The 27,687-nt window shown below is 35.6% G+C and overlaps 1 protein-coding gene across 1 annotated transcript in view; it reads right to left on the bottom strand.

The window, feature by feature from the left end:
• Window positions 1-5,682: 5,682 nt before the first annotated feature.
• LOC108291477 (sperm-associated antigen 6) overlaps window positions 5,683-27,687 on the bottom strand; it is a gene marked incomplete at its 3' end in the record, with an annotated part of 44,467 nt that continues 22,462 nt past the window's right edge. Inside the window, exons 4-8 of the mRNA XM_017511868.2 lie at window positions 27,503-27,686; window positions 10,684-10,889; window positions 9,652-9,825; window positions 8,328-8,480; window positions 5,683-5,874 (exon numbers count right to left, since the gene is read on the bottom strand). Of these exons, the coding sequence (XP_017367357.2) occupies window positions 5,683-5,874; window positions 8,328-8,480; window positions 9,652-9,825; window positions 10,684-10,889; window positions 27,503-27,686 (909 nt within the window). The remainder of the gene's footprint in view (window positions 5,875-8,327; window positions 8,481-9,651; window positions 9,826-10,683; window positions 10,890-27,502; window position 27,687) is intronic.

Here is a 27,687-nt window from a genome sequence, read left to right on the forward strand (position 1 = left end):
TGTGTGTGTGTGTGTGTGTGTGTGTGTATCTGTGTGTATTCCTTAGGATTTCCTACAAACAAGATCGTGTCACATGTTGGTTTTAAGATTCGTTACCTTTTAAAAGATACATGTTATCATTGATTACTCATGGCACTGAGCAAAATACAATAGTTCTTAAACTCCATACTATGAATTGTACGGAAATTTTATTGGGTCAAAAACCGCTTCTATTTACCTAATTCAGTAAATTAAGTAATATCTTACCTTGAACTAATGAATAACAGATAATAAATTTTGCTAATTGTCACTGCATTTGGTAGTTAATGCTTAACCTTACACACAATATGTGATGATGTCAAAGAAGGAATCCTGGGCTATATATTGAGGGCATTCTGAGGGTTTGAGCCTGGTTTCCCTATAAACTAGCATAGCATCTATAATTCTAAATTCATTCATTTTTCTGTCATTTCTAAAAACTGACTGTATCCTCCCTGATTAGGGCTATTAGAAAAACCACAGTAAGTAACAACACTATTTTTTTACCTTTTAACACCACATATAAAAATAGCAATTAACAAAATAAAATTGACAATACTATGGGAAACCAATACAATTTCGATTGTTTTTCACTGAAAATTGAATACCAAAAAATTACTCATTATTGCTTTCCTTAATGGATTATTGATATGGCTTGCTCCCAGTGTTGGAGAGTAAACCACATCAATTGTGTGGCCTACTATCAGTGGTGTGACCTGGTGGGTGGTGATTGGATCATGCGGGTGGTTTCTGATGGTTTAGCAGCCTTCCCTTAGTGCTGTCTCATGATAGAGTTCGTATTAGTCTTCACACTGCTGATAAAGACATACCCAAGATGAGGAAGAAAAAGACATTTAATTGGACTTACAGTTCCATATGGCTGGAGAGGCCTCAGATTCATGGCAGGAAGCAAAAGGCACTTCTTATATGACAGCAGCAAGAGAAAATGAGAAGATGCAAAAGTGGAAACCCCTGATAAAACCATCAGATCTCATGAGACTTATTACCTACCCCAAGAACACTATGGGGAAAACCACCCCCATGATTCAAACTATTTCCCACTGGGTCCCTCCCACAACAGGTGGGAACTTTGGGAGTATAATTCAAGATGAGATTTGGGTGGGGACACAGAGCCAAACCATATCAGAGTTCTCATGAGATCTGCTTGTTTAAAAGTGTGCAGCACCTCCTCCTTTGCTCCCTCTCTCCTGCTCTGCCATGTGAAGACATTCTCATCTCCCCTTTGCTTTCTGCCATGATTCTAAGTTTCGTGAGGTCTCCCATCCATGCTTCCTGTACAGCATGCGGAACTGTGAGTCAATTAAACTTCTTTTCTTCATCAATTACCCAGTCTCAGGCAGCTCTTCATAGAAGTATGAGAACAGGCTGATACAATTATCTGGAATGAAAACTATTCAAAATTTTTTTAAAAATGTTTCAGAAAGTTATTTTTGTTCTGAAAGCACTGTGGTCCAAAGAGTAATAGCTATTAAAATGAAGAGGAACATAGTAGTAAATCTTTATGACCTTTGGTTAGACAAAGCCTTCTTAGATACAACATGAAAAACACATGCAACAATAACAAAAATAGATCAATTGATTTTCATTAAAATTTGAAACTTTTGTGCTGCAGACAGTATCATCAAGATAATAAGACAACCCACAGAATATGAGAAAATACTTGTAAATCATACATCTGATAAGATCATGCATCTAGAATATACAAAGAACTCTTATAACTCAATAATAAAAAGATAAACAATCCAGTTTAAAATGAGCAAAGGGTCTGAATAGATACCTGGGCAAAGATGAATGAACAGCCAATACAAATGCAAATCAAAACCACAATTAGATACCAATTCAAATCCACTAGGATAGCTACAATCAAAATTAAAGATAATAACAAGAGTTGGCAAAGATGTGGAAAAAGTGGAACCCTTTCGTACCTTGCTGGTAGTACCTTGGAAAACAGTTTGGCAGTTTCTCAAGATGTTAAACAGAGTTATCCATTGACCCAGCAATTTCATACCCAAGAGAAATGAAAACACATCCACATGAAAACCTGTTACAATAATGTTCATAACAGCGTTATTCATAATAATCAAGAGTAGAAATAATCCAATATCCATCAGCTGGAAAATGGCTAAACAAATTGTGGCATATTAACATAATAGAATATTATTTGGCAATAGAAAGGAACAAAATACTGATATATGCCACAACATGGACGAACTGTGAAACTTTGACTAAGTAGTAAATAAGCCAGGCACATGGCCAGGTGTGGTGGCTCATATCTCTTATCCCAGTGCTTTGGGAAGCCAAAGTGAGAGACTGCTTGAGGCCAGGAGTTCAAGACCAGCCCAGGCAACAGAGTGAGACCCTGTCTATACCAAAATAATAATAATAATAATGATAATAATTAATTAGCCATATGTAGCAGTACATACTTGTATTCTTAGCTACTTGGGAAGCTAAGGCAGAAGGATCACTTGGCCCCAGGAGTTCAAGGCTACAGTGAGCTATGATTGTGCCGCTGCACTCCAGTCTGTGCAACAGAAAGAAACCCTATCTCTAAAAAGGTTATATATTTTGTATGACTCCATTTAAGTGAAATGTCCAAAAGAAGCAAATCCATAGAGACAGAAAGTAAATTAATGGTTGCCTGGAGCTAGACAGAAGGGATACAGAATCACAGCTAATGGGTACAGCATTTCTTTTATGGGGAATAAAAGTATTCTAAAATTAGATGGTTTCACAATTCTGTAAATATACCCAAAACCATTAAATAGTGTACTTTAAATGGATCAAATGTATGGTATGTGAAATATGTCTCAATAAAGCTGCTAAAAATGACGGGGTAACAACTATTACCATAAAAACACAATAATTAAATATCTTAAACATAGTTTTATAACTAGAATGAGCTGATTCAAATGCCAAATTAAGATGAAACATTTCAATATGATGCCTCTAAATCCAAACAAAGATATAATTGTCTGAATATTTTCAAAACATACGTAGATAAACTTAATAGAAAAAAATTCCTTTTCCATTTTTATTAAGATATTTGGTATAACATGGGAGCAAATAGTAACAAAATCCACAGAATGTGAGAAAATATTTGCAAATCATACATTTTATAAGAACTTGGGCCAGGTGCGGTGGCTCACGGCTGTAATCCCAGCACTTTGGGAGGCCGAGGTGGGCAGATCACCTGAGGTCAGGAGTTCAAGACTAGCTTGGCCAAGATAGCAAAACCCTGTCTCTACTAAAAATACAAAAATTAGCCACCTGAAACCCCAGCTACTTGGGAGGCTGAGGCAAGAGAATTGCTTGAACCTGGGAGGTGGAGGTTGCAGCGAGCCAAGATCACACTACTGCACTCCAGCCTAGCAACAGAGAAAGATGCCATCTCAAAAAAGCAAAAACAAACAAAAAAAAACAACTTACACCAAGAATATAAAAAGAGCTCTTACAATTCAATAATAAAAAGGTAAGTAACCCAATTTAAAATGAGCAAAGGGTCTGAATAGATATTTTTCCAAAGAAAACATGAGAGAAATTCCGAAAGACTGCTCATTGGTTCTCCTGCATGGAAACCAATTAGAGAATGCTTACAGAAGCTGACATGCCTTTGAGAAAAAATGAACTTCAACATGGCCCTATAATTTGAAAGCTGCCATAGAGTAATAAATGAGAAATACCATTAGACAGTTCTTGACACTCTTGAATACACTTCTCCCTGCTGAGATGATGTCAAATCAAAAAGGTTTGAAAGGACTTTTATTCTACACCCTTCAAAATAACAACTGACAGAATTCAAGAGACCGTGGGGAAAGAAAAAAGAATGATCAACTCCCCATAATAAGAAAATATCTGGATGGGCTTGAAGCCTTAAAAAGATTGTTGATAGAATAATGACTGGTAAAGATCCCACATTTTAACTTAACTACTCAGCGTATTTCCTGAAAGTAATACTGTACTAAATATGGGCAGAAGGAAGCTAATTTCTACTAGTTAACCTAAATATACCACTTGTTAAACAAAATGAAATTTATCTTACTTCAAAAAGTGAAGTTTTCAAATTTATTTTTCTCCAGTGATATGTATACAACCTAATATCATAATAATGTATTAAAAACCAAGTTATATAAGGTAGTAGTATATAAAAAGTACATACTCCTACCTAAGGGACTATTTGAAAGGGTTTCTCAAGCTGAAATTACTATTGAGTCCACTATTAATGATTTATGCTCTAGCTCAAATATCCCTTTATTGCCAAAACTTAAGAGGAAACTCAGGAGGGTGGCAGGGGAGGAAGGAAGAGAGAAGAATAGAAGGAGGAGAAAGACAGTGATGATAATAGGTTAAAGAAATACGAAGCCAAAAGAGGACTACATACATAGGTTAAAATTATATGCATGTATACATGTATATCAGCTGTGCTTGGACAACTCAAAGCTGGGAATAGAGTTTTGGTTTCTCACCAGAAAGTTAAAGAGAACTATTAAACTAGAAAAGAACTTACATTGTCAATCTTTCTCTCTCTACCAAGCACTGCCAAAGAATACACATGTGAAAGACATATGAGGGAAGTTCTAAATCTATTAAATTACTATTGGTCTAGAAAGCCTTATAAAAACTGAAAAAATGTTAAATCTTAGAAATCAATTTCCCTCAATGAATTAGCAGAGAAATAATATGCAATCATAACCAAATATACATAAATTTACTTTTCTAAAATTTACAAGCCAAACAGATAATTCACTATACCTAACTTTCAGAGTCCCTCAACTATGTAGTCCAAGCAAACTTCCTGTCTCATTATCCCATCTAAATTTAAGTTTCACCAAATTGTTTTCCTATTTGTTAGTTTACTGTTTTAATTAAAATTTAAATGTAATTTAATCTAATGTTAAATTATTGTTTTTTCTGTGAACTTCCCTCAATCCAAGTCAATTTTACAAACTGCTTTCAAAAAATAACATGTTTTCCTAACAGGAACTATGCTGGAAAACATTTTTTTTTCTTTTTTAAAAAATTCTAAAATCATTAAACAATCCATCCTACTTCATATTTATGTTTTGTGAATCATTTTGGTAATCACTTATATTTTGTGAATCACTTCAGAAAATCTGCCTTCTAAAAATGCATGATTTTAAAATGTTTAATTTAGTGAGTCTTATAGACAAATTTTTTAAGAAACAAATATAAAAAAGGTCAGGTGGCCCTGGAATTAAGAGAGGTAAATTATGGGTTCAAAAATATCCCCTGAATTTGTATGATACCTTTGAAAGGTACTTCACATTCTTTTGGATTTTACTTTTAAATGTAAAATGAAGTAGAGGTCTCTCCAGCAAATTCCAACTCAAAAATTCTATTATTCTTCAATTCCTACTTCATAAGAAGAGTCAACAGGAATGTAGAATATAATAACCATTCATTTTACAAATAACTTTGCACCCATAGAGAACTTTCTCTCAAATATATTGCTGATTTTTAGAGACAGGGTAACTCATTTTCAAAGAAGGGTAAACTCAATTATGATAAATTCGTATTTCTTGACTAATAAAACAATATTGTCCATGATGAAAACTAAGAGATTTTAAATGACATATTTTTTAAATGAGCCAAAATTTTCATAAAACAGAATTAAGCACTTACTTTTACTTGAAGATCCTCAGAACTTTCTGTTGACATGTACAAAGAAAGCAGAACTGGCAAAGTATTTGTGACTGCAACAGCCCGTGCGTGTTCAGGAGTATGTCTTCCAATCTGTCCTAAAGCCCAAGCAGCGGCAGCCTTAATATGATCTTCTGGTTCTTCTGACAAGCAGACTGACAGCTGGGGTACACCCTGCAGCGTGGATCAAAAGAGCAAGTGATATGAATCTAGAGCAGGATTAAAGAGTCTTCCATGTCTCTCAAACATGAGAAGAAATCATTTCAGCCTTGATCCTTTTTTTCTTAAACGGTTCAATAAATAAGCACATCACAGGGGCTGTCATTTATTAAGTCAATAAAATGACTAGAACTAAATTACCTTAATTATCTATAACAATTCAACTAAACCAAGAATATCTCTACTAGCTTTTACCCCCCAAATAGAGAGGTATTTAACCAAACAACAGATGTCACAGACTAGGAAATAAAAGGCAAACCCAGGTGATACTGTGACAAACTAAAAATGTTTAGAATTTTTAAATCTTGTATTTTCCTTTGTTAAAAATTTAATTTAGAAACTTTAAAGAAATTGTCTTTTCACCAACTATAATAAACCTGAAAAGAAAATAACTACTATAGATTCAAAATCAAATAAATCAGTAAGAATCTACTGTATCTAAGTACCTTTTTGATGAAATATATTCACTAACACCTTTCCTAAAACAGTACATAAATAATTTTCCATTAATTATGTTCAACTTTTAAATTATAGTTTTGTCCATTTTAACATGATTGAATGTCAAAACAGCAATGATTACTTTTGTTACACAGATAGCACATGCTCACATTTTGCATCTTAGGCTTCAATTTTATCTAAATAATAAAAATGGAATTAACTAAAAAGCCTCAAATAGATTACATTTTGTATACCCAAGGAACGATTTTTTAAAAAATCAAATTCTAATTCCAGATTCTGCACAGGTATAATTTTCTGACTAATTTGTGATTACAGTAATCATCTTAAATTTAGTACCACAAAAAACTATCACACGGTTATGCTGCCATAGCAAAGGCCAGAATCATGATATATGCTTTAATTCTTTGCTTTTTAATTTGGTTAAGACCAATTTCCTGAAGAGATCATCTGTATTTCTTCATTGGCTTTTTTCCTACAACAAAAAATGTATGTCTGCCAATATTAAAGGTCAGACCTGTCTCCAGAATGAAGCAACTTTCCAGAAAGCCCACATGTCAAGGATGTAAAAAGACTGAAGAAGTAGGGGGAAAAGGAGACAGTGCCTCCACCCCATCCCCAAAGCTCTGACTTGTTGGCCTCAGTTGTAATGAACAACAAATATGATAAGGAATACAAATTTGCTTTAAAATTACTATTTAAATGTAAGGTATTATTGTTAGTCTTTATAGTACTACACAGGAAAAGGAGAGAGTTCTACCATACTATGCGGCTTGCCTGAAACTGCAGGAGTTTCAGCAAGCAACACCTTGATCTCTAATTATCTGAAAAACAAACCAGGTGGGAGCGGCCAGCAGCAACCTTGGACCAAATATGGGGAGAGCTTCCTGGTTAGTTTCAGGAAGACATATGGGAAGCAAATGCAACTGCTTCTTCTTTCATCATTCTTCCCATGCATAAGCTTCATGACTATCCACAAAAGAACTAAGGATCAAAATCCTGGTAACACCCTTACCTTGACCCTTCAGAAAGCACCACTATTGCTCTAGTCACTATCACAGTCTCTGGTAATAGAAGAACAAAAGGTAAAGAGCAGGATAAAAGGGAGTAAAGCAAAGAATTATCATGAAATAGGTAGAAAATAAAGATCCGAGGCCCCTTTTTATTCTGAGGATTAGTAGGGGATAAAAAAAATCCATATTTCTGTTTAACATACAGCAGCAGGTTTTCTATGCTGATAAGGAACCTATACCCTAGAGGGTCACCACACATACTGTAAGCATACAGGCTTTGAAGCACTCATCCAGAGACCAATATTTATTCATTAGCATATATTTTGTGAGCACCTACTATGTGCCAGGGCTGTACTAGATTAAGGGTTCTTACAAAAGTTGTCAACTGAGATAAAGCAAAATCCCTAGAGCAAGGAAACAAAAACACTGCTTTCTGACATGTACTGTGAACTGCCTAAATCTAAGAAGAGAAATAGTTCATAAAAGCTGAAGGAGAGAAAGTGAATAAAAAGGGATGTCTTAGCCATTGTCATCTCCTACTCAAGTCACAGGAAGGGAGGGGTATACTGAAAATGACCACTGGGCATGACATTTACAAATAGGTGTTTCTAACAAAAGTAAGCTTCACATGCTGTAGATACGTACAATTAAACCTTCAAGATACAAAGAAAAAATATTTAAATACAGATAATACTATGCTCAAAATAGTTGATATTTTGTTGATAAGAAACACTGAGTAAAACTTTAAACTTCCCATAACCTAAACCTTACTTTAAGGATTGCTTTGGGAAACTTGCTAATAAGCATTGAAATAATCAAAAATTTTTCAGGTAATTTTTTTGCTCCAGTCAGTTATATTTTGTATTCTGTGGGAGAACATTAATCTGTAATTCTTAGAATTTCTTACTGTAACTAGAAGAAAATGAAGCAAGAACAAACCTTAGAAATGATGACTGCCATTGCTAGGTTCTCAGAATGAGCTGCTACGTAACCAAGCATCATGATGCCAGGCAGCCGTGTGTTCCCTTTGCAGGAGCCAATACAGTCAATTACAGCAGCAGCCCCTCCTGCGTTAACTACCAGCTGTGAGAGCTAAGAGATGGGAACAAGAGTTAGATCACCAGGACCCTATGATGGTCTTTAAATATAGTTTAATATTGTTACACTCTATGTGGAAACTAAAAACAACTGGTGAAATGGAAATATCATTTAGTGAAATCATTATATTTATTAAACAAATATGCAAGTACAATCATACTGCTAGTTCAAATGCACAAACACACTCTCTGTGAGGAGCTTTATTCTGTGGTTCAATTTTTCATGCATGGATGGCACAACTTTTATCCCTGTTATAATGGATGTCAAAATTCCTCACCTAGACACTAAGCCTAGGGCTAGTTCATAACTACTACCGAAACCCCCAATCACAATGGGTAAGTATGAAGCAGATGAATCACTGAATGCTGAAAGACAATGTCAGACTTGAAATATTCTAACCTAATTGTTCCCCCAGTAATGATTACTAGCTGAGTGCACTTCAATTTTGAAAAATCTCAACCAAATAAAGATGTTAGATGAAATAAAGAATGAGGACTTTAAAGTTCAATGAAGTGAAAACTGACTAGTCAAAACATACACAGAAAAAAGATACTTCAGAATCAACACAGGTTTGCGTTGTCTCTGTTTCTTTCCCATCTAAGAACTCAGAGCAGGAAATCACCACGTAAGAGCAGCTATTGGAGTGGTCACAGTAGGCCAAGGGACCTTTGTGATTTCTCCCAACCTGGAGCTATAAGAGTGTTCTTATTACTCCCAGTTGACATAAAATGGTAAGGATGGCAAAGTTCCATAGTCCTTACAATCTAGAAATGGAAAGCTGGAAATGACTAGGAACTGAGATTTCAAGCTCAAACTCTGCTAAGATAACCCAGTGTTCTCAACTGGCGGCAGTTTTGCTCCCTGGGGAACATATGGCAAAGTATGGAGACATTTTTGATTGTCACTACTTGTGGGGGAAGGGTACTTTTGGCATCTAGTGGGAGAGGCCATGGATGCTGCTAAATATCCATCCTACAATGTGCTGGCCCAGCTCCCCACAACAAAGAACTACCCAGTCCAAAACATCAGCAAGTGCAGAAGACAAGAAATCCTGACCAAACTAGATCATGTGCCACAACCCTTAGGCCGTATAAACAAATTCATGTTTTATTTAAAAACTAAAACTAACTGCTACATGTTACTGTGTCTTGAAGTTTCTTTTCACCTCGGGTGTATGTTTTGCAATCTCTCTAATTAAAGTACAAGCATTTTTCTTCACGTATTCATCCTTGTCCTTCAGACAGGTAAGTACAACTGGAAAAATCTCTGCTTCAACAACCATTTCTGCCAGATCCACGGAATGTTTCGCAACCTGACTGAGAGCTGAAAGGACCTGATGCTGTGAAACAAAAAAACAAAACAAAACACTATTTAACATCCATTACAGAGTTCAGATGTAAACAGTTTTGTATATATTCAAATTCCTTTATAAAAGGAAAAAAATGTACATACCTAACACAACCTAAGATTTCTGAGTTTTGAGACATTCACACTGTAGTCTTATATTCAAGTTTTTAACATTTCCTAATTTCCAAATTAGTTCTCAATATTTTAAAACTCTATTATAGTTAATTAAATAACATGACCTCTGGATGAATATCATTTCTTAATTATGCAGTACTAAGGTTGCTAATTTATGAGACATATGATCATTTAGTACAAAAATCATCAAGCAGAACAATATCTTTGACATGATGCTCAAATGATACCATTTCAAAGAACTTTCTATTGCTTAGGTAACTAACAATTTTAAAACATTATAGGATATAAATATTAGAACATAAAAGTATAATTGGTGACTATTAACTAAAAATCAGATTTTAGAAAGCTATAAAAAAAGCTAACATAAATATGGCAATTTCCGTAAGAAACAATATTATAGTGGTGGATTAAAAAATCTTTAGGTCTTTTCCAAACCAGAGATTTGATGATTATGTGATTCTGTGTTTTAATTATTAATGTTAACACTGATGTTACTTCTTGTCTTCAACACTGTACATAGTTTCCCCCGTCACATCTTTGTTATCTAATCTTACAGTACTATTTTCACATATTGAGACAAAATACATAATATATTCATATCTATCTTCAGATAATTTACTAATTATTTTTAGATGCAAAATATTCATACTTTCACATTTTCATTCTCTTACATTATGAGAAGGTTGATGTGTTTTTCAAACTTATTTTGAAATACCTTCAATTTAGCATCAGGGTTCAGGATCATCTGGGCTAAGTGAGCAACAGCTCCTGCATCCACTACTGTCTGTGCTAACTCTGGAGAATGCTTTGCTATATCACTGAGGGCGGAAGCAGCAATCCTTTTCAAAGCAATTTCTGGCTCCTGGATACAGAGTACTAAAAGAGGAACAGCTCCCGCATCCACCACAGCTTGTGACAGTTCTGTGGGTCCAAGAAAAGTAATTAAGTGAGTATGGGTGACTGACCCTTGTGCAAGCCATTTTTCACCCTGACAGATACAGCAAAGAAAAAAGGGGAGGGTGTACTTCACTCTCTCGACATCTGCATTTCAAATCAGGCTTCCTGGTTTCATAAACCATGTGGACCAATCCTGAGCTGAAAAGAATACAGGTCAATACATGGACCTCCATTTACATGAACACATTTGAGGTAGATTAGGCTGAAATGGCTTGTTATTCTTTTTTTTTTTTTTTTTTTTTAAGAGAGTAAGCAGATGTCAGCTGTTTAAGCTCTGACAATTCTGCACTTCTCAATAGACAAGCATTTTGTGCATGGTTTACAATAACAGAGAAAATTAAAGTACCAAAAATTTACCAACCACACTAATTAGGCAGTATTTTGTGCTATTTACATGAGTAAACATTAACATGAATCTTGTGCCAATAATGTCGATTTTTAAATTCATTTTATTTTGTAGTACTTTTAAAAGATTTTTTTAAAAACTTATACAAAATAGAAAGCTGCCTTTTGATTGTTTATATAAAAATACTTTCAAAAATGAGATCTACTACTGATCAATATACTTCTATATATAAATGTTAATGTAAATTTATCTAACTCATGTCAGAAATCAAGTATATATCTTTTGAATACAGGTGTTGATTTACTTGTATGTCCAAGAATAAGAGCTACAAAAATAGCACATTTTAAATTACAGATAATGAGAGACGGGCAAGCAGACCCATATGATATCTATGGAAAAACTGCCTTTTGAGAAGCATAAAGCACTACACACAGTTACAGATTCTACTCACATTGTATTCACGGCCCCTCTTACTGAATTACAGACACCCATTTCTGCAATCTCTTCCTTTCAAATTATGTTCTTATTTTCCCAGATGTGTAGTGCCTTAGTTATATATAGATATCTTAACCGTCAGGCTAAGATCTCTATTTATCATATCACTTAAAGTCTTTAATTTGAAGATAATACCATGTTTGATTTTTCAAAGTATTGGTAATATCACATCTTCTAAAAGAAAACATTAGCAAATATAGGACAGTGTCCAATATTTACTTTCCTTAAATTATCATAATTATCTTAGAAGTCTCAATATTGTACAAACAATTCATTCATTCTTTCATTAAGCAAGTATTAATGGAAGGCTATTAAGTGACAGGCTCATTCAACTCGGTGCCAATGACACACTTCTGCAAATTAACACTACATTCATTAGCAAAGGTATGTTTCAATTTTTAAAATTTGGTGTACAATATGGTATACTATGGGAAGTTCTTATGTAATCTCAAGAACCCAAGGTAGATGAGGGGAGTATGTTTTGTCTTGTTTTTTGAAAAGAAGACAATAGCCAAAAGACTGCAGTATCAATCTGGAAATATAACAGGTTCCTCAGAAACAGCCTCTGGGATGCTACTGCAATAGACTGAAGACCATGAAGACAGCAGGTGACACAGGTGATCACTGTTTCTCTTCCCCCAAACACCCCCACTCCCATCTAAAAGAAATGGGAAAAAAAGTATAAAATGTTATATTACATGTACTTTCTAAATAAAATCTCATATTTTATGATAATTATTAACATGCTACTTAAGAATCTGACTCAATCCAAATTATACAGGTGTCATATAGTAATAATTTATATGTACCTATTTAAGCACACCTGGAAAAGAAAAAAATATATATATGGCTGAATATTTTATTTTGAGAAAGTGTAAGTATTAGTTCATTTACTCATGTATTTTCACTTTTATATCCAGTTTCTAAGGGTAAAGAATATGTAGCAAACTACAACTGTTTAAAAGTATTATTAACAAAAACTCAAGATACTTTTTTAAAAAAAAAATCTATTATCTGTCTTTATAACTCCAATTCATTTGACCTGTTCCTTGAGTAATTCTTGAATGCAATATCCTTCTTCCTTAGAATACATAATGTTAATAAGAAAGCAAATTGTGTTCTTCTAACTCGTTACCCAATCTCATCCTAGGCTGTTTCCTATTCTCTCCACAGTAGCAGTGTTAAATGTGGGGAAGTCTGGGGCTGGCAGTGGAAAAAGATTTGTCATGAAGGTAATGAAGTTTCCAAGGACGTGAAGTGGGCCTAGCAATTTTGTACTTGCAATTTCATATAGTTTACATCCCCAAATGTATACGGTTCTACTGCTCTTGAGTAGCACACTTTTTACTTAGAAATAGTAGTGTTCTCCTAGCTTCAAACATATAATAATATTAAATATCAGTGAGTGTATATACAACTAAGAATACAATAGGCCTAAATAATGTAGACCCTAAATATTACACATCCAATAGGCTATTTCATTCTGCCTCTATCACTACTCTTTTTCCCATTATTGTTTCCTCCGGTGTTTCCATGCCAGCCACTGTTGGTGTCTACCCAATAGCCATTGTCAGCTTGGGCAAAGGCTTGTGAGCCAATCCCAGGCCTGAGCAGAAGTCAGCTGGAAGCAACTGTGAAAGCTCTGTAATAACCTGAGATACACAGCAGAAAATATCGCCTCTTCTTTGTTGGACGTGGTCATGTCTGCAAATAACATCTGGAACTCCTACATCCATCTTGCAATTCTAACAGAAGAAATCACCAATATGCTGAGGATGGCTGAGTACAAAAATGAAAAACATCTGGGTACTCCAAGACACTGTTCAGCTGTAAAACCAGCTTTGGAACTGCCCCTACTCTGAACTTTGTGTCATGTGAATTTTAAAAATGTCCTTATTGCTTAAGCCATTTGTAATTTACATTCTATAACTTACAGCTAAAAACATCCTGATATAATTCTTAAGCTTGGTGTCTTTACATACCTTTTCTCTCCTTCACTCACTGAGTGTTCATTAAGTGCTTACTATGTGCTTGTTGCACATTTGGCTAGATCTTGGGGAAGGGAAATAAAGTAAAACATTATTCTGTGCTAGAAAACCCTGCTCAGAGTGAATACATGAACAGACCACTACAAGGACAGAGCAGAGCCAGGAATCAGGTCTGTGGAATGTTCAGGGAAAATGTATACAGAAGTGTCATTTCAGGAAGTACTTCCAAACTTACTTCCTTTTCCTCTTTTCTTTTTTTCTGTATTTTCTACTCAAAAAAAAAAAAGCAGTAGCAACCAAAACACATACAAAACTGTGCACACCTAAAAATCACTTCCCATAGGAGAACTCTCATGAAGATAATTTTAAACTCAAATGTGGAAATGAGTTTTTAGATGTTCAGTGATCACACTTATGAAACTGAAGATTGATACGTACCGACTTAGATGCTCATAAAAGGGTGACCAAAAAAAGCAGTGTGCCAAGAAATTTATCTTCAGTCCCTGAAAATATCATTGCCTCATTTCAAATATTAGGTAAATCTTTAAAAAAATTTTTAACATATGTCTTCTATTATACAATAACATGTGACATAGCCTATATTGTTATATAACAAACAAGATTAAAAAGAGGTCATAACTATGTCTAAAAATGCAAAGAGAAAAGGCTACATATTATACCAACATACTAACAGCATTTATACTAGGTTGATGGTACTATGGGTGGTATATTTTTTCTCTGTTTACCAAATTTTCTTCAATGTGAATTTTTTAATAAAGAAATATAAGGATGTCTCTCTAATGTAGCTACTGCTGGGCCTAACTGTACAAACATTATTATTACAAAGGAAAGACAAATATAAGATTTTTAGCTTATTTTTTAATATAGCAGAAAGTTTCTTATTTTAAAAGATGGTGGAATATATTTCTTCTTTAATAAGGCACAACTAAATAATGCACATCATACATATTACATATCCAACAGGCTATTTCATCCTGCCTCTATCACTATTCTTTTTAAATAAATTACATGAAAAGAGTATGTAATTTTTTTTCTTCAAAGAATTACTAACATATACTAGAAATAATATTCATTTACTTTTTCACACTTATCCTGTTGCCTTAATTCATACCCTTACTAAAGTTAAAATATTACGTTTTTTAAATGATAGGGGTTATTTACTTTTAACCTTTTTTTTTTAACTGCAAACTATCAGAAGAAATTATCCTATAGCACCTTCCTTATTCACAAATAATAATTAAAGTTTTTTATTGCACATGTAGACAACTAAATGTACAGTTACCAAATTTGATGATTAGCTGTTTTTAGTAAAGGAATAACTGGTTTTATTTGGCTTAGGAATAGCTCATTTTGCGTGGAAAACTGAGGCAGCCGGAGCGTCACCTTTTCACACTTCTCTGCCTCTCTCAGTTTTTCCATAATTCTTTCCAACAACATTTATGGGCCTTATGTGCATACAATTTTTTGATCAGTAATAACATGTAAAAACTTGGGGTGACAAGACTTTGCTTCTCACACAGTTGCATTTTCTTAAGAATTTCATTCTGCACTGTTTTTGGAACCTGTGTTTTGGGTTTGTTTGTTTGGTTTTCCTAACTAAGGGCTACACTTGCAGTGATCTGTCAGTAACAGGCATGGGAAGTGTTACAATTTAAGTGGATCAAAATCTTCAACTTAGAATAATCAAAAACCTCAGTATGACATTAGGTTTAAGTTTAAAACAGAAAGAGAACATAAATTAGAAGGAGGACATTTAAGAACAACAACATTCATAATATTATTACTATCTAAAGCTGCATGAATGGAACACTAGAAATGACTCTATGTTGACTGGAAGGGAAGAGAGCCGACAGGAATGCCCCTCAGCATAGCATTAGTATGGCTGTTACTAGGCAAATTGGACAAAAGTGATCTTGCTTTAATAGTGCCCCAGTGACTTCAGCCTCTCTCAATTATGTCATGGCTAGTTGTCTGTTTAAATCAGAAATGGTCAATGCAAATAGCCACAGGGCCCAGGAAAGTAAGTAAAATAAATGAAGCCAGAGGATGTTTGGAAGGGAAAAAAAAAAAAAGGTCAGGGAGTGGGAGAGCAGAACTGAAGTACAAAAGTCTAGGCAACATCTACAACGGGCAGCAGTTACTTAGCTTCAGCCAGTGTTGCCATGTAGGAATATAGGCCTATTGGTCAGACCTTTTTTTTCTCTAATGTGTAATTGCCTGGTTTTTAAGTGTTGGCAACTCTTTTTTTTTTTTTTTTTAAAGAATACTGTGTGAGACAACATAGTGCTGGCCAAATAAAACACGTCCCTCTGTGGGCCTGCTACAGCCTGAACCACCATTTTACAACCACAGACTTAAATCTTACACCCTCTAAAACAGCCTGTGGAGGGCTTTCTGCATATGGGAAGGTGATGTTCTTTCTACTTTCAATTTTTGAAGTCATGTTTGGGGTCACAGAGGAAGAACCACTATTTTGATTATATAAGAAAATTCAGAGAATTCTAAGAAATCAATAAAAACCTAAAAATTTATTCACGAAAAGAATTACTCTAAACTTATGATGCTCAACTAATTTTTCAGCTCATAATGGAGATGAGGGACAGAAGAATTTGAGCAAACAGGTGATCATGAGGACTCATAAAAAGAATTCAAAATGAGGAAGTTTTCCAAGAAGAAAAAATATATATGTATCCAGCACACTAATTAAAAACTCCTCTGGAACTCTCTTTAAACTTTCTTGCTTTTTAATTTTTTTCAAACACTGCTTTTAACTATTTCTAAGCCCTACAAAGGTTAAATTTTGTTTCATTGAAAAATACAAGAAAGCCATAAATTATTAATCATCTCTTTGCAGTTAGGTAGCCCTATTTATCAGTTTGAAGATGGGCTGGATTTTGCCATAAAAATAAACAGCTATATCACTTCAAAAGCTTTTTTGAAATAAAGCAGGTTTAAAAAAAAAAAAAAAAAAAAAACACATTTTGCCTGGGTACAGTGGCTCGCGCCTGTAATCGTAGCACTTTGGGAGGCTGAGGTAGGTAGATTGCTTGAAGCCAGGAGTTAAAAATCAGCTTGGGCAACAGGGCAAAACCCTGTCTCTACAAAAAATACAAAATTTAGCCAGGCATGGTGGCAAGCACCTGTAGTTCCAGCTACTTGGAGGCAGAAGTTTCCATGAGCCAAGATCACATCACTGCACTTCAGGCTGGGCCAAAGAGCAAGACCCTGTCTCAAAAATAAATAAATAAATAAAAAAGCAAGAAACCTACATTAAAAATTGGCTGCCACTTATATGATATTGTTAATAATAATTCTTCATCCCATTCAACCAAATTTCTCATGATTAGGTGAAATTATAACAAATAGGTTGCTACAATTACCAAAGCTGTCTACTTACTGGTAACTTCAGTATGATTTTGGTATTAGCACTTCCAAAGTAAAAGAAATCTGTTGGCCAGGCACAGTGCCTCACTCCTGTAGTCCCAGCACCTTGGTAGGCCAAGGTGGTAGGACTGCTTGCATCCAGGAGTTCAAGACCAACCTGGGAAACATAGCAAGGCTCTGTCTCTACAACAAAATAAAAAATTAGCTGGACATGGTGGCATATGCCTATAGTCTCAGCTACTCGGGAGGCTGAGGTGGAAGGATTGCTTGAGCCCAGGAGGTCGAGGCTGCAGTGAGCTGTACTCATCCTGGGCAACACAGCAAGACCCTGTCTCAAAAAAAAAAAAAAAAGAAAAAGAAAAATCTCTTTAGGTTTTGGTCTAACCCAGTTGTTTGCAACTGGTTTAGTTGTCTACTGCTATGTAACACCACGCTGAATTTAGCAGCTTAAAACAGCAAACATTTATTATCTCATAGTTTCTGCAGGTTAAGATTCTAGGAGCGGCTCAGCTGTCGGGTTCAGGCCCAAGACCTATCACTAGGCTATAATCAAGAAGTCAATTGCTGCTGCAGTCAGTTGAGGATGTGTGTCCAGGCACACTCATGGGAGGATTAAAGGGAATCTTCAGTTTCATGCTCTATGGGCCTCTACATAGGCTGCTCATGATGAGGCTTCCCCCAAAGTGAGTGATTCAAAAGAGAGGACCAAAGTGATTCAAAAGAGAAGACCCAAGGTTATAAAAGACTGAAATGTCTGGACGTGGCATAGCATTGCCTCTGCTATAGTGCATTGGTGCAATGGGGGAGGGGACTACGCAAGGATGTGAATAAGAGGAGGTAGGCATCACGGAGGCTGCTACCACAAAAAGCTTTGTTCTACACCGACACATCTGCGAAACAACATCCCTCTATAGGCAACAGTGACTCACTAGAGCTATCATCCTCAGCTGAGAGACTGACATTTCCAATTGCAGGTGGAAGTGAGAAAAGCATGAAGAGAGAATTTGCATATTACTATGTAAAAGTCTCGTGTGATTTTTATTTCTCCCACACACACAAATGTCATTTTTCCTACTCTCATCATTTCCATCTCACTTCCCTCCACCCAGTCATCAGAGCCATTAGTTTAACCCTAACACACGGGTTGAGTGTTTGAGAGCTTAAGGATTAACATACATACATACATTTGCTTTAAAGCCGAAATAATTCTGGCTCCTTTAAAAGTCAAGTGAGTCAAATAAGCCATTGATCTGGAGTTAACAGGGCCTTAGTAAGAAATTACAATCAGCTGGGAAGAAAGGCAGCTCTCAGAGGACTCAAGTAAAAAACAGCTTCAAAACATGGAAAGAAAAACTAAAGAAGTGTAGACCAGATAAACACAAAGTGAGGAAAAAAAAAGACTTGGTTATAGTCTTGAAAAACAATAGGCTGAGGAAATTCAAAGTCACTGTAGCTCCCATCCCCACCACTAATTTAGCATTAGACTTTTAACAGCTGAGACCAAGCTGAACAGCGAGAGTCTGCAGTGTCCTTGTAAAGAAGAAAATAGCTAAAATACCTGGAATTATATCTTTACAAAGTAACGCTTTTGGAATCTAGAAGTTGTTTCATTTGTTTTCCACCTGCTTTATATAGCATTTGCAACCATAGTTGTAGTTTCACTCTACCTATAATTTTGCATTTTGCTTAAAAAAAAACAACAACAAAAAAAAAAACCTGCCCAGACTTCACCACTATGCGATATGTGCATGTTAAGAAATCTGTACTTGTGGCCAGACCCAGTGGCTCACTCCTGTAATCCCAGAACTTTGGGAGGGAAAAGTGGGCGGATCACCTGAGGTCAGGAGTTCAAGACCACCCTGGACAACATGGTGAAACCCCATCTCTACTAAAACTGCAAAAATTAGCCAGGTATGGTGGCACACATCTGCAATCCCAGCTACTTGGGAGGTTGAGGCAGGAGAATCACTTGAACTCAGGAAGCAGAGATTGCAGGGAGCTAAGACTGCACCACTGCACTACAGCCTGGGCAACAGAGTCAGACTCTGTTTAAAAAAAAAAAAAGAGATCTGTAATTGTACCCACTAAATATTTAACAATCTTTTAATTAATATACAAAATAATTTTTAAAATAAATAAGAGAAAACCAGTTTTAAAAACCGTGGAAAATACATAGGTTATTATTCAAACTTCAGTGGTATTCACTCTTTATTCCAGCCCAGTGCTAGATAAGAAGTCCCTGCCTTCAAGTAGCACACAGTCTGATGAAAATGGCTAGACAGCAAAAGGCCAGAGGTACTATGATGGGATTCTCCACAAGAACAGGTAGAGGAGAGAGGAAACAGAAGGAGGAAATAAAAATGAAACATTAGGAGGGTAAAATGTTAATGTCCTGTTTTTATAAATGTGGTCCCTGGTCAGCAGTGCTTGGTGTGACTCCCCTGAGTGGTTCTGTGAAGCCCCTCATGGGCTTCCACTGGCTACTTTTATTCCTGAGGATTCAGCTAACCCAACATTTTTAACAGTTGCCTAATATCCCACTGAGCAAATATGCCATCATTTACTTAACCAGTTTCCCTCTTGAGGACATTTAATTAATTTCTGGTTTGGTTTGGTTTTGTTGTTGGCTACTATATAGTATAATAAACCTCTTTTGCATTTAGATTATGTATTAGTTATCTATTGTTATATAACAAACAACCGCAAACTGAGCAGCTTAAAACAACATCACTTACTATTTCAGAGTTTCTGTGGGTCAGGAACTCAGCTTAGCTGGGTGGCTGTGGTTCAGAATCACAAAGTTGCTGTCCAATTGTCAGCTGCAACAGTCACCTGAAGGCCCACCTTGGGGATGATCTGCTTCTAGCTCAATCCCCTCATTTCTGGGAAGACTTGGTTTCTTGCTGGCTGCTAGAAATCTCAGTTCTTCACAATGTGGACCTTTCCATAGGGTGCCAAAGTGTCCACATGACATGGTAGCCAGCTTCCCTTAGGGCAAGTGGTCCAAGAAAGATAGAGTATCCAAGACGGAAGCTCTGATTTTTTTTTCCAGAGGTGGGATCTCACTCTGTCGCCCAGGCCAGAGTGCAGTGGCACAATCATAGCTCACTGCAGCCTGAAACTCCTGGGCTCAAGTGACCCACCTCATCCTCCCAAGTAGGTGCATACCACTACATTCAGCTAATTTTTGTTTTTGTTGTTTTAGAGATTAGATCTCACTACTTTACCAAGGCTGGTCTCAAACTCCTGGCCTTAGGCAATCCTCCCACCTTGGCCCCCCAAGGTGCTGGGGCTATAGGTATAAGCGACTGTGCCTGGCCTCTTATCTTTTACAACCTATTCTCAGAAAGTGACATACCATGACTTCTGCTGGCCACACTGACCAGCCCCGGTATAATGCAGGAGAAGACTAAACAAGGGTGTGAAAACCAGGATATATGATCTGGGAGACTGGCTATCACAGGTCACACACACACGCAAGTAAACATACATGTACACACATGCATATATGTATACTTGTATACATGTATGTTTGTATACATATATGTATAAACAAAAATATCTCATATGCCTTTTTAAGACCACAGCATTACCAGCACATTGCCTTTTAACAAATATCTACAAAGCATAGACACAGTAATTTCATGTCCTAGCCAATAGAAATGTCACTTAATATAATTTAAAACTCAAAATTAGCCACATTTTAAAAGTAAAAATAGGTGAAAATAAATTTTAATATACCGTAACACAATACATCCAAAATATAATTTCAACATACAATCAACATTTTAAACATTTAGTGAGATTTTTTACATTTTTTCATATGAAGCCTTGGAATCCAGTGTGTATTTTGTACATAATTATAGCATGTCTCAATTCAGCTATGAAATTTTCATCAGAAATGCTCAATAAATATTTAGATTTCAAAAAGTTTACAGTTGAAAAGGTAGATTCACATGCCCGAGTTGCTTTAATTATATCTAAAAATTTTTTAATGACTAAGTAAAGTATCATTTTTTAAATTTACATTAATTAAATGGCAATAAAATAAAAAATTTAGCTTCTCAAAGTGCACTAACCTCAGTTCAAGTGTGCAAAACTTCCATGTGAATAGAGGCCACCATACGGTAACATCTCATACGGTATGAGATCAAAGGGGATATAAAGAAACGGTCTACGGCTAGTTACAGCACAGTGACACCAAAAATGCTAGAGGTCCTATCTTGGAAAATCCTTTGAGGCAATTAACTTACTCCACACTTTTAGAGCAAACTGGTTCATTCATCTAAAACCCTGATAAGAACAAACCAGGCTCCAAAAACTAATGGTGCAAAATCGGTCCGCCAACATGATGAAAATACAGTTCCTATTTTCCTGTAAACTATGGATTTAAAAATCTATGGCAAAATAAGATGATGAACATGTCTTATTTCAAAGTACAATTCTTATGCTTACCAAGTCCTGAGCTTCTAATAGCAAACTCTCTTGTAGTTGTGAAATGCTCAACTGGAGAACTTTCAAATTGCAGTTAAGTATATTTTGCTTTGTATACTTCTAGAAATTCAAATGTAAATAAAAGTGGGTTTCCCCCACCCTCAATATCAAAAAGGTATTAGGCAAATTTATATACTAGTGACTGGAAAACAAACTAAGTTCAAGAAACAATGTTGTTCAAGAAACAACTGTTCAAACCTGGTTTCTTTCCAAAATGCCAGTATACAAAATATCCTTCCTTTAACCACTCAGCACACATATACTTAGTGACATTCCTCCCACCAGTATTTGCATAAAGCCAAAAACAAAGACTTAAACTAAAAGAATTACAGGTGGTATCAGGTAGAGGCGGCATTTTGCGGGGCAAAGAGTTTTCCTTCCTCTTACAACTGCATGTATCACTTCCTCCTATATTTCTATGCCAAAGTCTGTTCAGTTGTTATCTGAATGTAACAAAGTTCTTGAGAAAGTAAAGATTCCCCTTTTTTGCCATTGTACAAAAATATAACTCATAATTCATCTTTTTATTTAATTTTTTTTTTGAGATAGGGTCTCACTCTGTTGCCCAGGCTGGAGTTCAGTGACACAATCATAGATCACTGTAGCCTCAACCTCCTGGGCTCAAGTGCTCCTCCCATGTCAACCTCCCAAATAGTTGGGACCACAGGTGCACATCACCACATCCAGCTAATTTTTAATTTTTTTTTTTTTGACAGACAGGGTTTTAATATGTTGCACAGGCTGGTCTCGAATTCCTGGGCTCAAGTGATCTTCCCACCTTAGCCTCCCAAAGTACTCGGATTATAGGCATGTGAACCTGTGCTCAGTTATAATTCATCTTTTATTTACTCTAATGTACAGTCACCCAATGCATTATATATGCTTTTTAATACAGTATTGTACATTGTGTCAATGTTTGTCTAGCTGTCTAGATGACCTTCATGGTCTACTGTATTAATTTTTCTGCCTTTAGATTATAGAGTCCCACATGTGAGGTCTTAATTTCTTTTACTTTATACAGTTAGAAAGAAATGGGAACACAGACATAAATGGCTCAAGCACATTTGATCACCATGATGATGACATTGTTATATAAATGGATTGCTAGCCTCATATAAAAAGCTAGAGGCCTCAGTAACTTAGGAATCTAAGGTTATATGATTATATTTTGTTGCTCCACATTCTAAGTTAAAAAAAAAAATCAGAAGATTTTATTAGCCAAGAGTTCTCAACTAAAAATATCACAAGAAATAAAAACACGGAAAAATCACAACATGTTTTTTTTTTTTTTACCAGCACACAAACTGAACCCTGAAAATAATCAACAAATTAGGTAACTACCAAGTAAAATAAGGTTATGATTAATTAAAATGTTCTTTTGTTTAGCACATTTGGCCTCTATGCCTAAAGAACATAGAGGGATATTTATTTTCACTTTATACTTTTTTCCACTAGCACCTAACAAAATAGAAAGATATTTGTGAAAATAAGTGTTTGGGTCAAAACAGATGTGATACATAATATATGTGATCCCACATACCTCATTTGTCTCTATGTTTGTGTTCCTCAACCCCCTACAATAGAAAAAGGGTATGAAAATAAAGATAAAGAAGCAAAAGATGTTACAGAAACCAACTGAAATCTATAGGCGTAAGTAAAGATGGCTGTCTACAGGGCCTTTAAAATAATTTTTAATTATTAGTCTCTAGTCCCTTCTCCACATCCATTCTCCCTCTAAGAAAAACAGTTCAAATTCCTTAGCTCTTATCTCTGATATTTGTCACTAATATTTGGGTTTTATAAAAGTTAATTAGTTTGAAAATTGCTAAGACTCAGTGTTTCTGCCACGTCCACATTAGCCCAGCCCTGAAAGCACCGCTCATCTCTGGCACAGCAAGCTCATCTCCCAACTGCCACAGAGCTGGACAGAAATCAGGTTCACAAGAAAAAGAAGAGTCACCCAGGTGGAAAGCAGCCAACAAAGATTAGAAACAGAGGTATCTGCCAAGGCTTTCAGTCACCCAATGCATCATATATACTTTTTAATACAGTATTGTACATTGTGTCAACGTTTGTCTAGATGACCTTCATGCTCTACTGTATTAATTTTTCTGCCTTTAGATTATAAAGTCCCACATGTGAGGTCTTAATCCATTTATTTTACTTTATATAGTTAGAAAGAAATGGGAACACAGACATAAATGGCTCAAGTACATTTTATTACAAGGAGCTAAAAAAAAGAATGATAGATCTTGTACACGCTCCTTTCTCACAGTGTAAAATGCAAGAATCTCTGAAAGTGTTGAGCTGTTGCCAAACAGTTGCATCATAAATTGTTGTATTACCAGAATAAATCCTTTAAACTCTCTACTTCAGTCTCCTCATCTCTGTGACAATTATATCAGTAATTTAAAAGTTGTAGAATGTCTAATCAAATGTCTAATTCCTCTTTGCCAGGTTTGAGAAAAGCCAAAGTTTACTACCAAGAAACACCATTTTTTTTTTTAAGCTAAAGGTCCCAAAATAAACACTTAAAACTCATTGATGAGCACAAATGTGGAAGATCATTCACACAAAACACCTGGATAACTCCTTCCGCACACTTGCAGCCGGGCTGCTGCTCTCACCTCAGTCCCAAGTGTTCTCACTGTGGCCACTCTCTCCACAGAAGGTCATTCGTTGGAAACACCCTCCACAGAGCCGCAGGACTTCAGTCACAAGGCCTGAGGGGGGCTGCTAGGGACCAGGGGAGGAGGGCCTGGAGCCTCCTGCAGCGGCCACCCTTGCCCACCTCCCAGCGGCTGAGCCATCAGCTGAGGAAGCCCGGTGGCTGGGGAATTCCACCATCCCTCCTACCTTGCAACTCACACTTCCAGCTGGCACAGGCTCCCCAGGGCCCCTTTCCAAAACCAAGACTATTCCTTGGAAATGGTGACAGATTTCATATTGGTTGAGTAAACAAATATGTTAATAGAATAACTATACAGTATATCTATGTAACAAAAGTTTATACAAACTTTTTAAAGTTTGATTTATAAATTGGGCATGGTAAGAGATTAACAACAACAGCTAATAATAAAAGAGAATATAACAACAGACTAAAAAATGTTATGTGAATGAGGAAACAAAAGAAGAATTCTGCAAAGTGGGAAAGGGTTGCAAGAAGGAAGAAGATAGAAAGCTAGTCTGAGAATTCTACCTCAGCTGTCACTAAGGAGCAGGAAAAACTAGAAAAAAATAACTTATTTATCTGCAAAATCAGAGGTAAACATTGTCATGTGTATTCAATAACTGGTGATTCAATCATAAAAATTTAATGATACGATTTTTTGGGGGAAAAACTACCATTTCTGATTGTCAGCCCCAAGCTCCCTTTGGTTGTAAAATGCTTCAAAATCTGTACATAGAAATAAGTTTTAGAAGTTGTATTTTTCAAATAAGGAAAATTCAGGTAACACCAATTGGCTTCTCCATATGCCTATTTTAACTTTAATTTTGTTTCCTGTAGTCAAAACTTTTTCCTTCTATTGCCCTTGAAGTTACACATTATTTCTTTTGTATCTCCATTTAAGATTTATGTTTCTTAAACTATCTAACCAAACATTTTTCCACTAATACTCATTAATCTTAATATCTTTTGCTTTTAGAAAATCACTAAGAAATCAGGTTATTTGAAGGTAAATCTTCCATTTTCATTGATATGGATGTGAGTGATGACTTTTATTGTTTACTAGATAACAACTGCCTTTCCTGAGAAATCTATGCAATAATCTCTTCTGGAAGCTTCTGTGTCCCAGGCCCCTAACTACTGTGAAATATTGAAATTATAGTGGAAATTCCATGTGGGAGCCAGACTACAGCAAGAAATTAGAATGGGACCCCTAAGACACATCCTATTTATGAATTATAATGATTTTGCCCCAGACTAAGCAAAACGAAGGGATGGAAACGTTACCTATGGGGCACCTGCCTGAGAGGGTATCTATACAGTTGTCCCTCAAAGCTCTTTTCCAACACTCATGTTGCAATCTGTAATATGTCCCTCTGACATAAAAAAAAACTTGCTAAATATACTCATGTAGTTTCCCATGATAACCAGCTTTCGATGTAAAACCCTGCTGTAGTTTTCTCAATCGACATGTACTGAACAATAGTCTTAAGGTGAACCTATTTGGAAAACCAAAATCTAGATTTAAGAAAATAATTTAATAATTTGGAATTTAATTCTGAATCATTCTAAACATGACAACAGTTGTCTTTCTCAACTTTCCTTTATACTGTTTTATTTCTATTTTGTCCGTAATAATGTCACCATTTTAAGAACCAAATTAAATATAACCATAGGAGAGCCTCTTCCTGTTTCTGTTTTGAAGTTTTTCTTCAATACTGTTTCAGGAAGTATTTAGTGAAGCTATATGGTATAGTAGTTAACATGGGCTTTGGGGTGAGAGAGACTCAAATTCCAGTTCCATCATTAATATAATTGTGGATATCCTTTCTAAATTCTACTTTATTTTTCCATTTAAAAGGGAGAGTAATACCCACCCAAGGGTAGCTGCAATCAAAATGAGATAATGTGTGTAAACCATATAGCACACAGCCAGGCACATAGTAATTAAGATACAGCAGCTAGTATTTCAGATATAGACATACACTGAAAATCTGGAATATGAAGAAAAAAATTCTTAATTTTACCATCTTAGAATTATAAACATGATTCCTTTGTAATTCTATCCACATAAAAATTAATTTTTACATTATTATAATTGTAATACACAATTGTATATCTTTTTTAACATTACAATCACTTTTCCATGTTACCATGTATAGTTCATAATTACCTTTTAAATTTTTTTCTGAGATTTCATTAAGTTCCATAATTTAGCCACTAAATTTCTGTCAAATATTTGAGGTGTTTACAAATCATGCCATAATAACATTTTCACGTCTATAGCTTTTCCATCTAGCGGAATTCTTTCCTCAGGATGAATTCTCTAAGCAGGCTTTTTTAGGGTAAGCATGATCTCTTTCATGACTTTAAGAGTTTTCTTAAACTGCTTTCCACAAGTTTATAAAACTTGTTGTTCCTCCACCAATGTGCACATGTCATATTGTCCTTGCTAACCTTCAGTATTAATACTAACATGTTACATTTACTGAGTATTTCCATATGACAAGCACTGATCTGAGTGCTTTACATGTACCATGTCATCATCCTCACAACAAATCTCTGATGTAACCACTATTAGTCATCCTCTTCCATAGATGAGGAAGCTAAGGTTCACAAAGTTTATAAGCCATGTCCAAGGTCACACAGCAACTAAATGGTAGTATCTAAACTAAACGCAGAACCTGTCTAATGCCATGGTGCTCTTAATCACCTGGCTATATTGCTGCTTTACTCTTCCACCACCATCTCCCACTTAAATAACAGGTTTAAAAGATCTTCACTGATGTTTTAATATGCAGCTTGTTGATTACTGGCAAAGTTGATCATTTTTACATGTTTATTTTAAAACTGTATTTTTTTCTTATGTTATTTGTTCATAAGCAATTTCTGTAATGTGATGGGGAAAATTCTGTTCCTCATGTGCTTTTTACCAATTGGGCATGTCAACAAAATTTCTCACAAGAGGCCCAGGTCCCTTCTTGATGACCCCTCTGAGCTGTCAATTTGTAAGGGTTTTTTTGTGAATATGTAATCCAAACAACCTGACCATCATTCAAAACGTACGTCTCATCACATACAGAAACATCATTAAAACACCATCTATGTTTTACTAAGCAAAACTGGATTTACCTAATAAATCTAAATTCTAATAATCCTATTTTAAAATATGCTCCATTACCTGCATTATGTCTTGCAATATACCCAAGTGCCCAGGCTGCAGCCTCCTTGACTCCAGGGTCAAAATCTTCCAAGCATATGACCAGTGTATCCAGTGCTCCACAATCAACTATTGCCTGAGCTAGCTGGGGAGAATGTTTACCAACTGCTCGTAACACAAAGGCAGCTGCTTTCTTGTAGAAGCGC

This window comes from Cebus imitator, unplaced genomic scaffold (assembly GCF_001604975.1).
Source record: "Cebus imitator isolate Cc_AM_T3 unplaced genomic scaffold, Cebus_imitator-1.0 Scaffold456, whole genome shotgun sequence".
Classification (NCBI taxonomy): Eukaryota; Metazoa; Chordata; class Mammalia; order Primates; family Cebidae; genus Cebus; species Cebus imitator.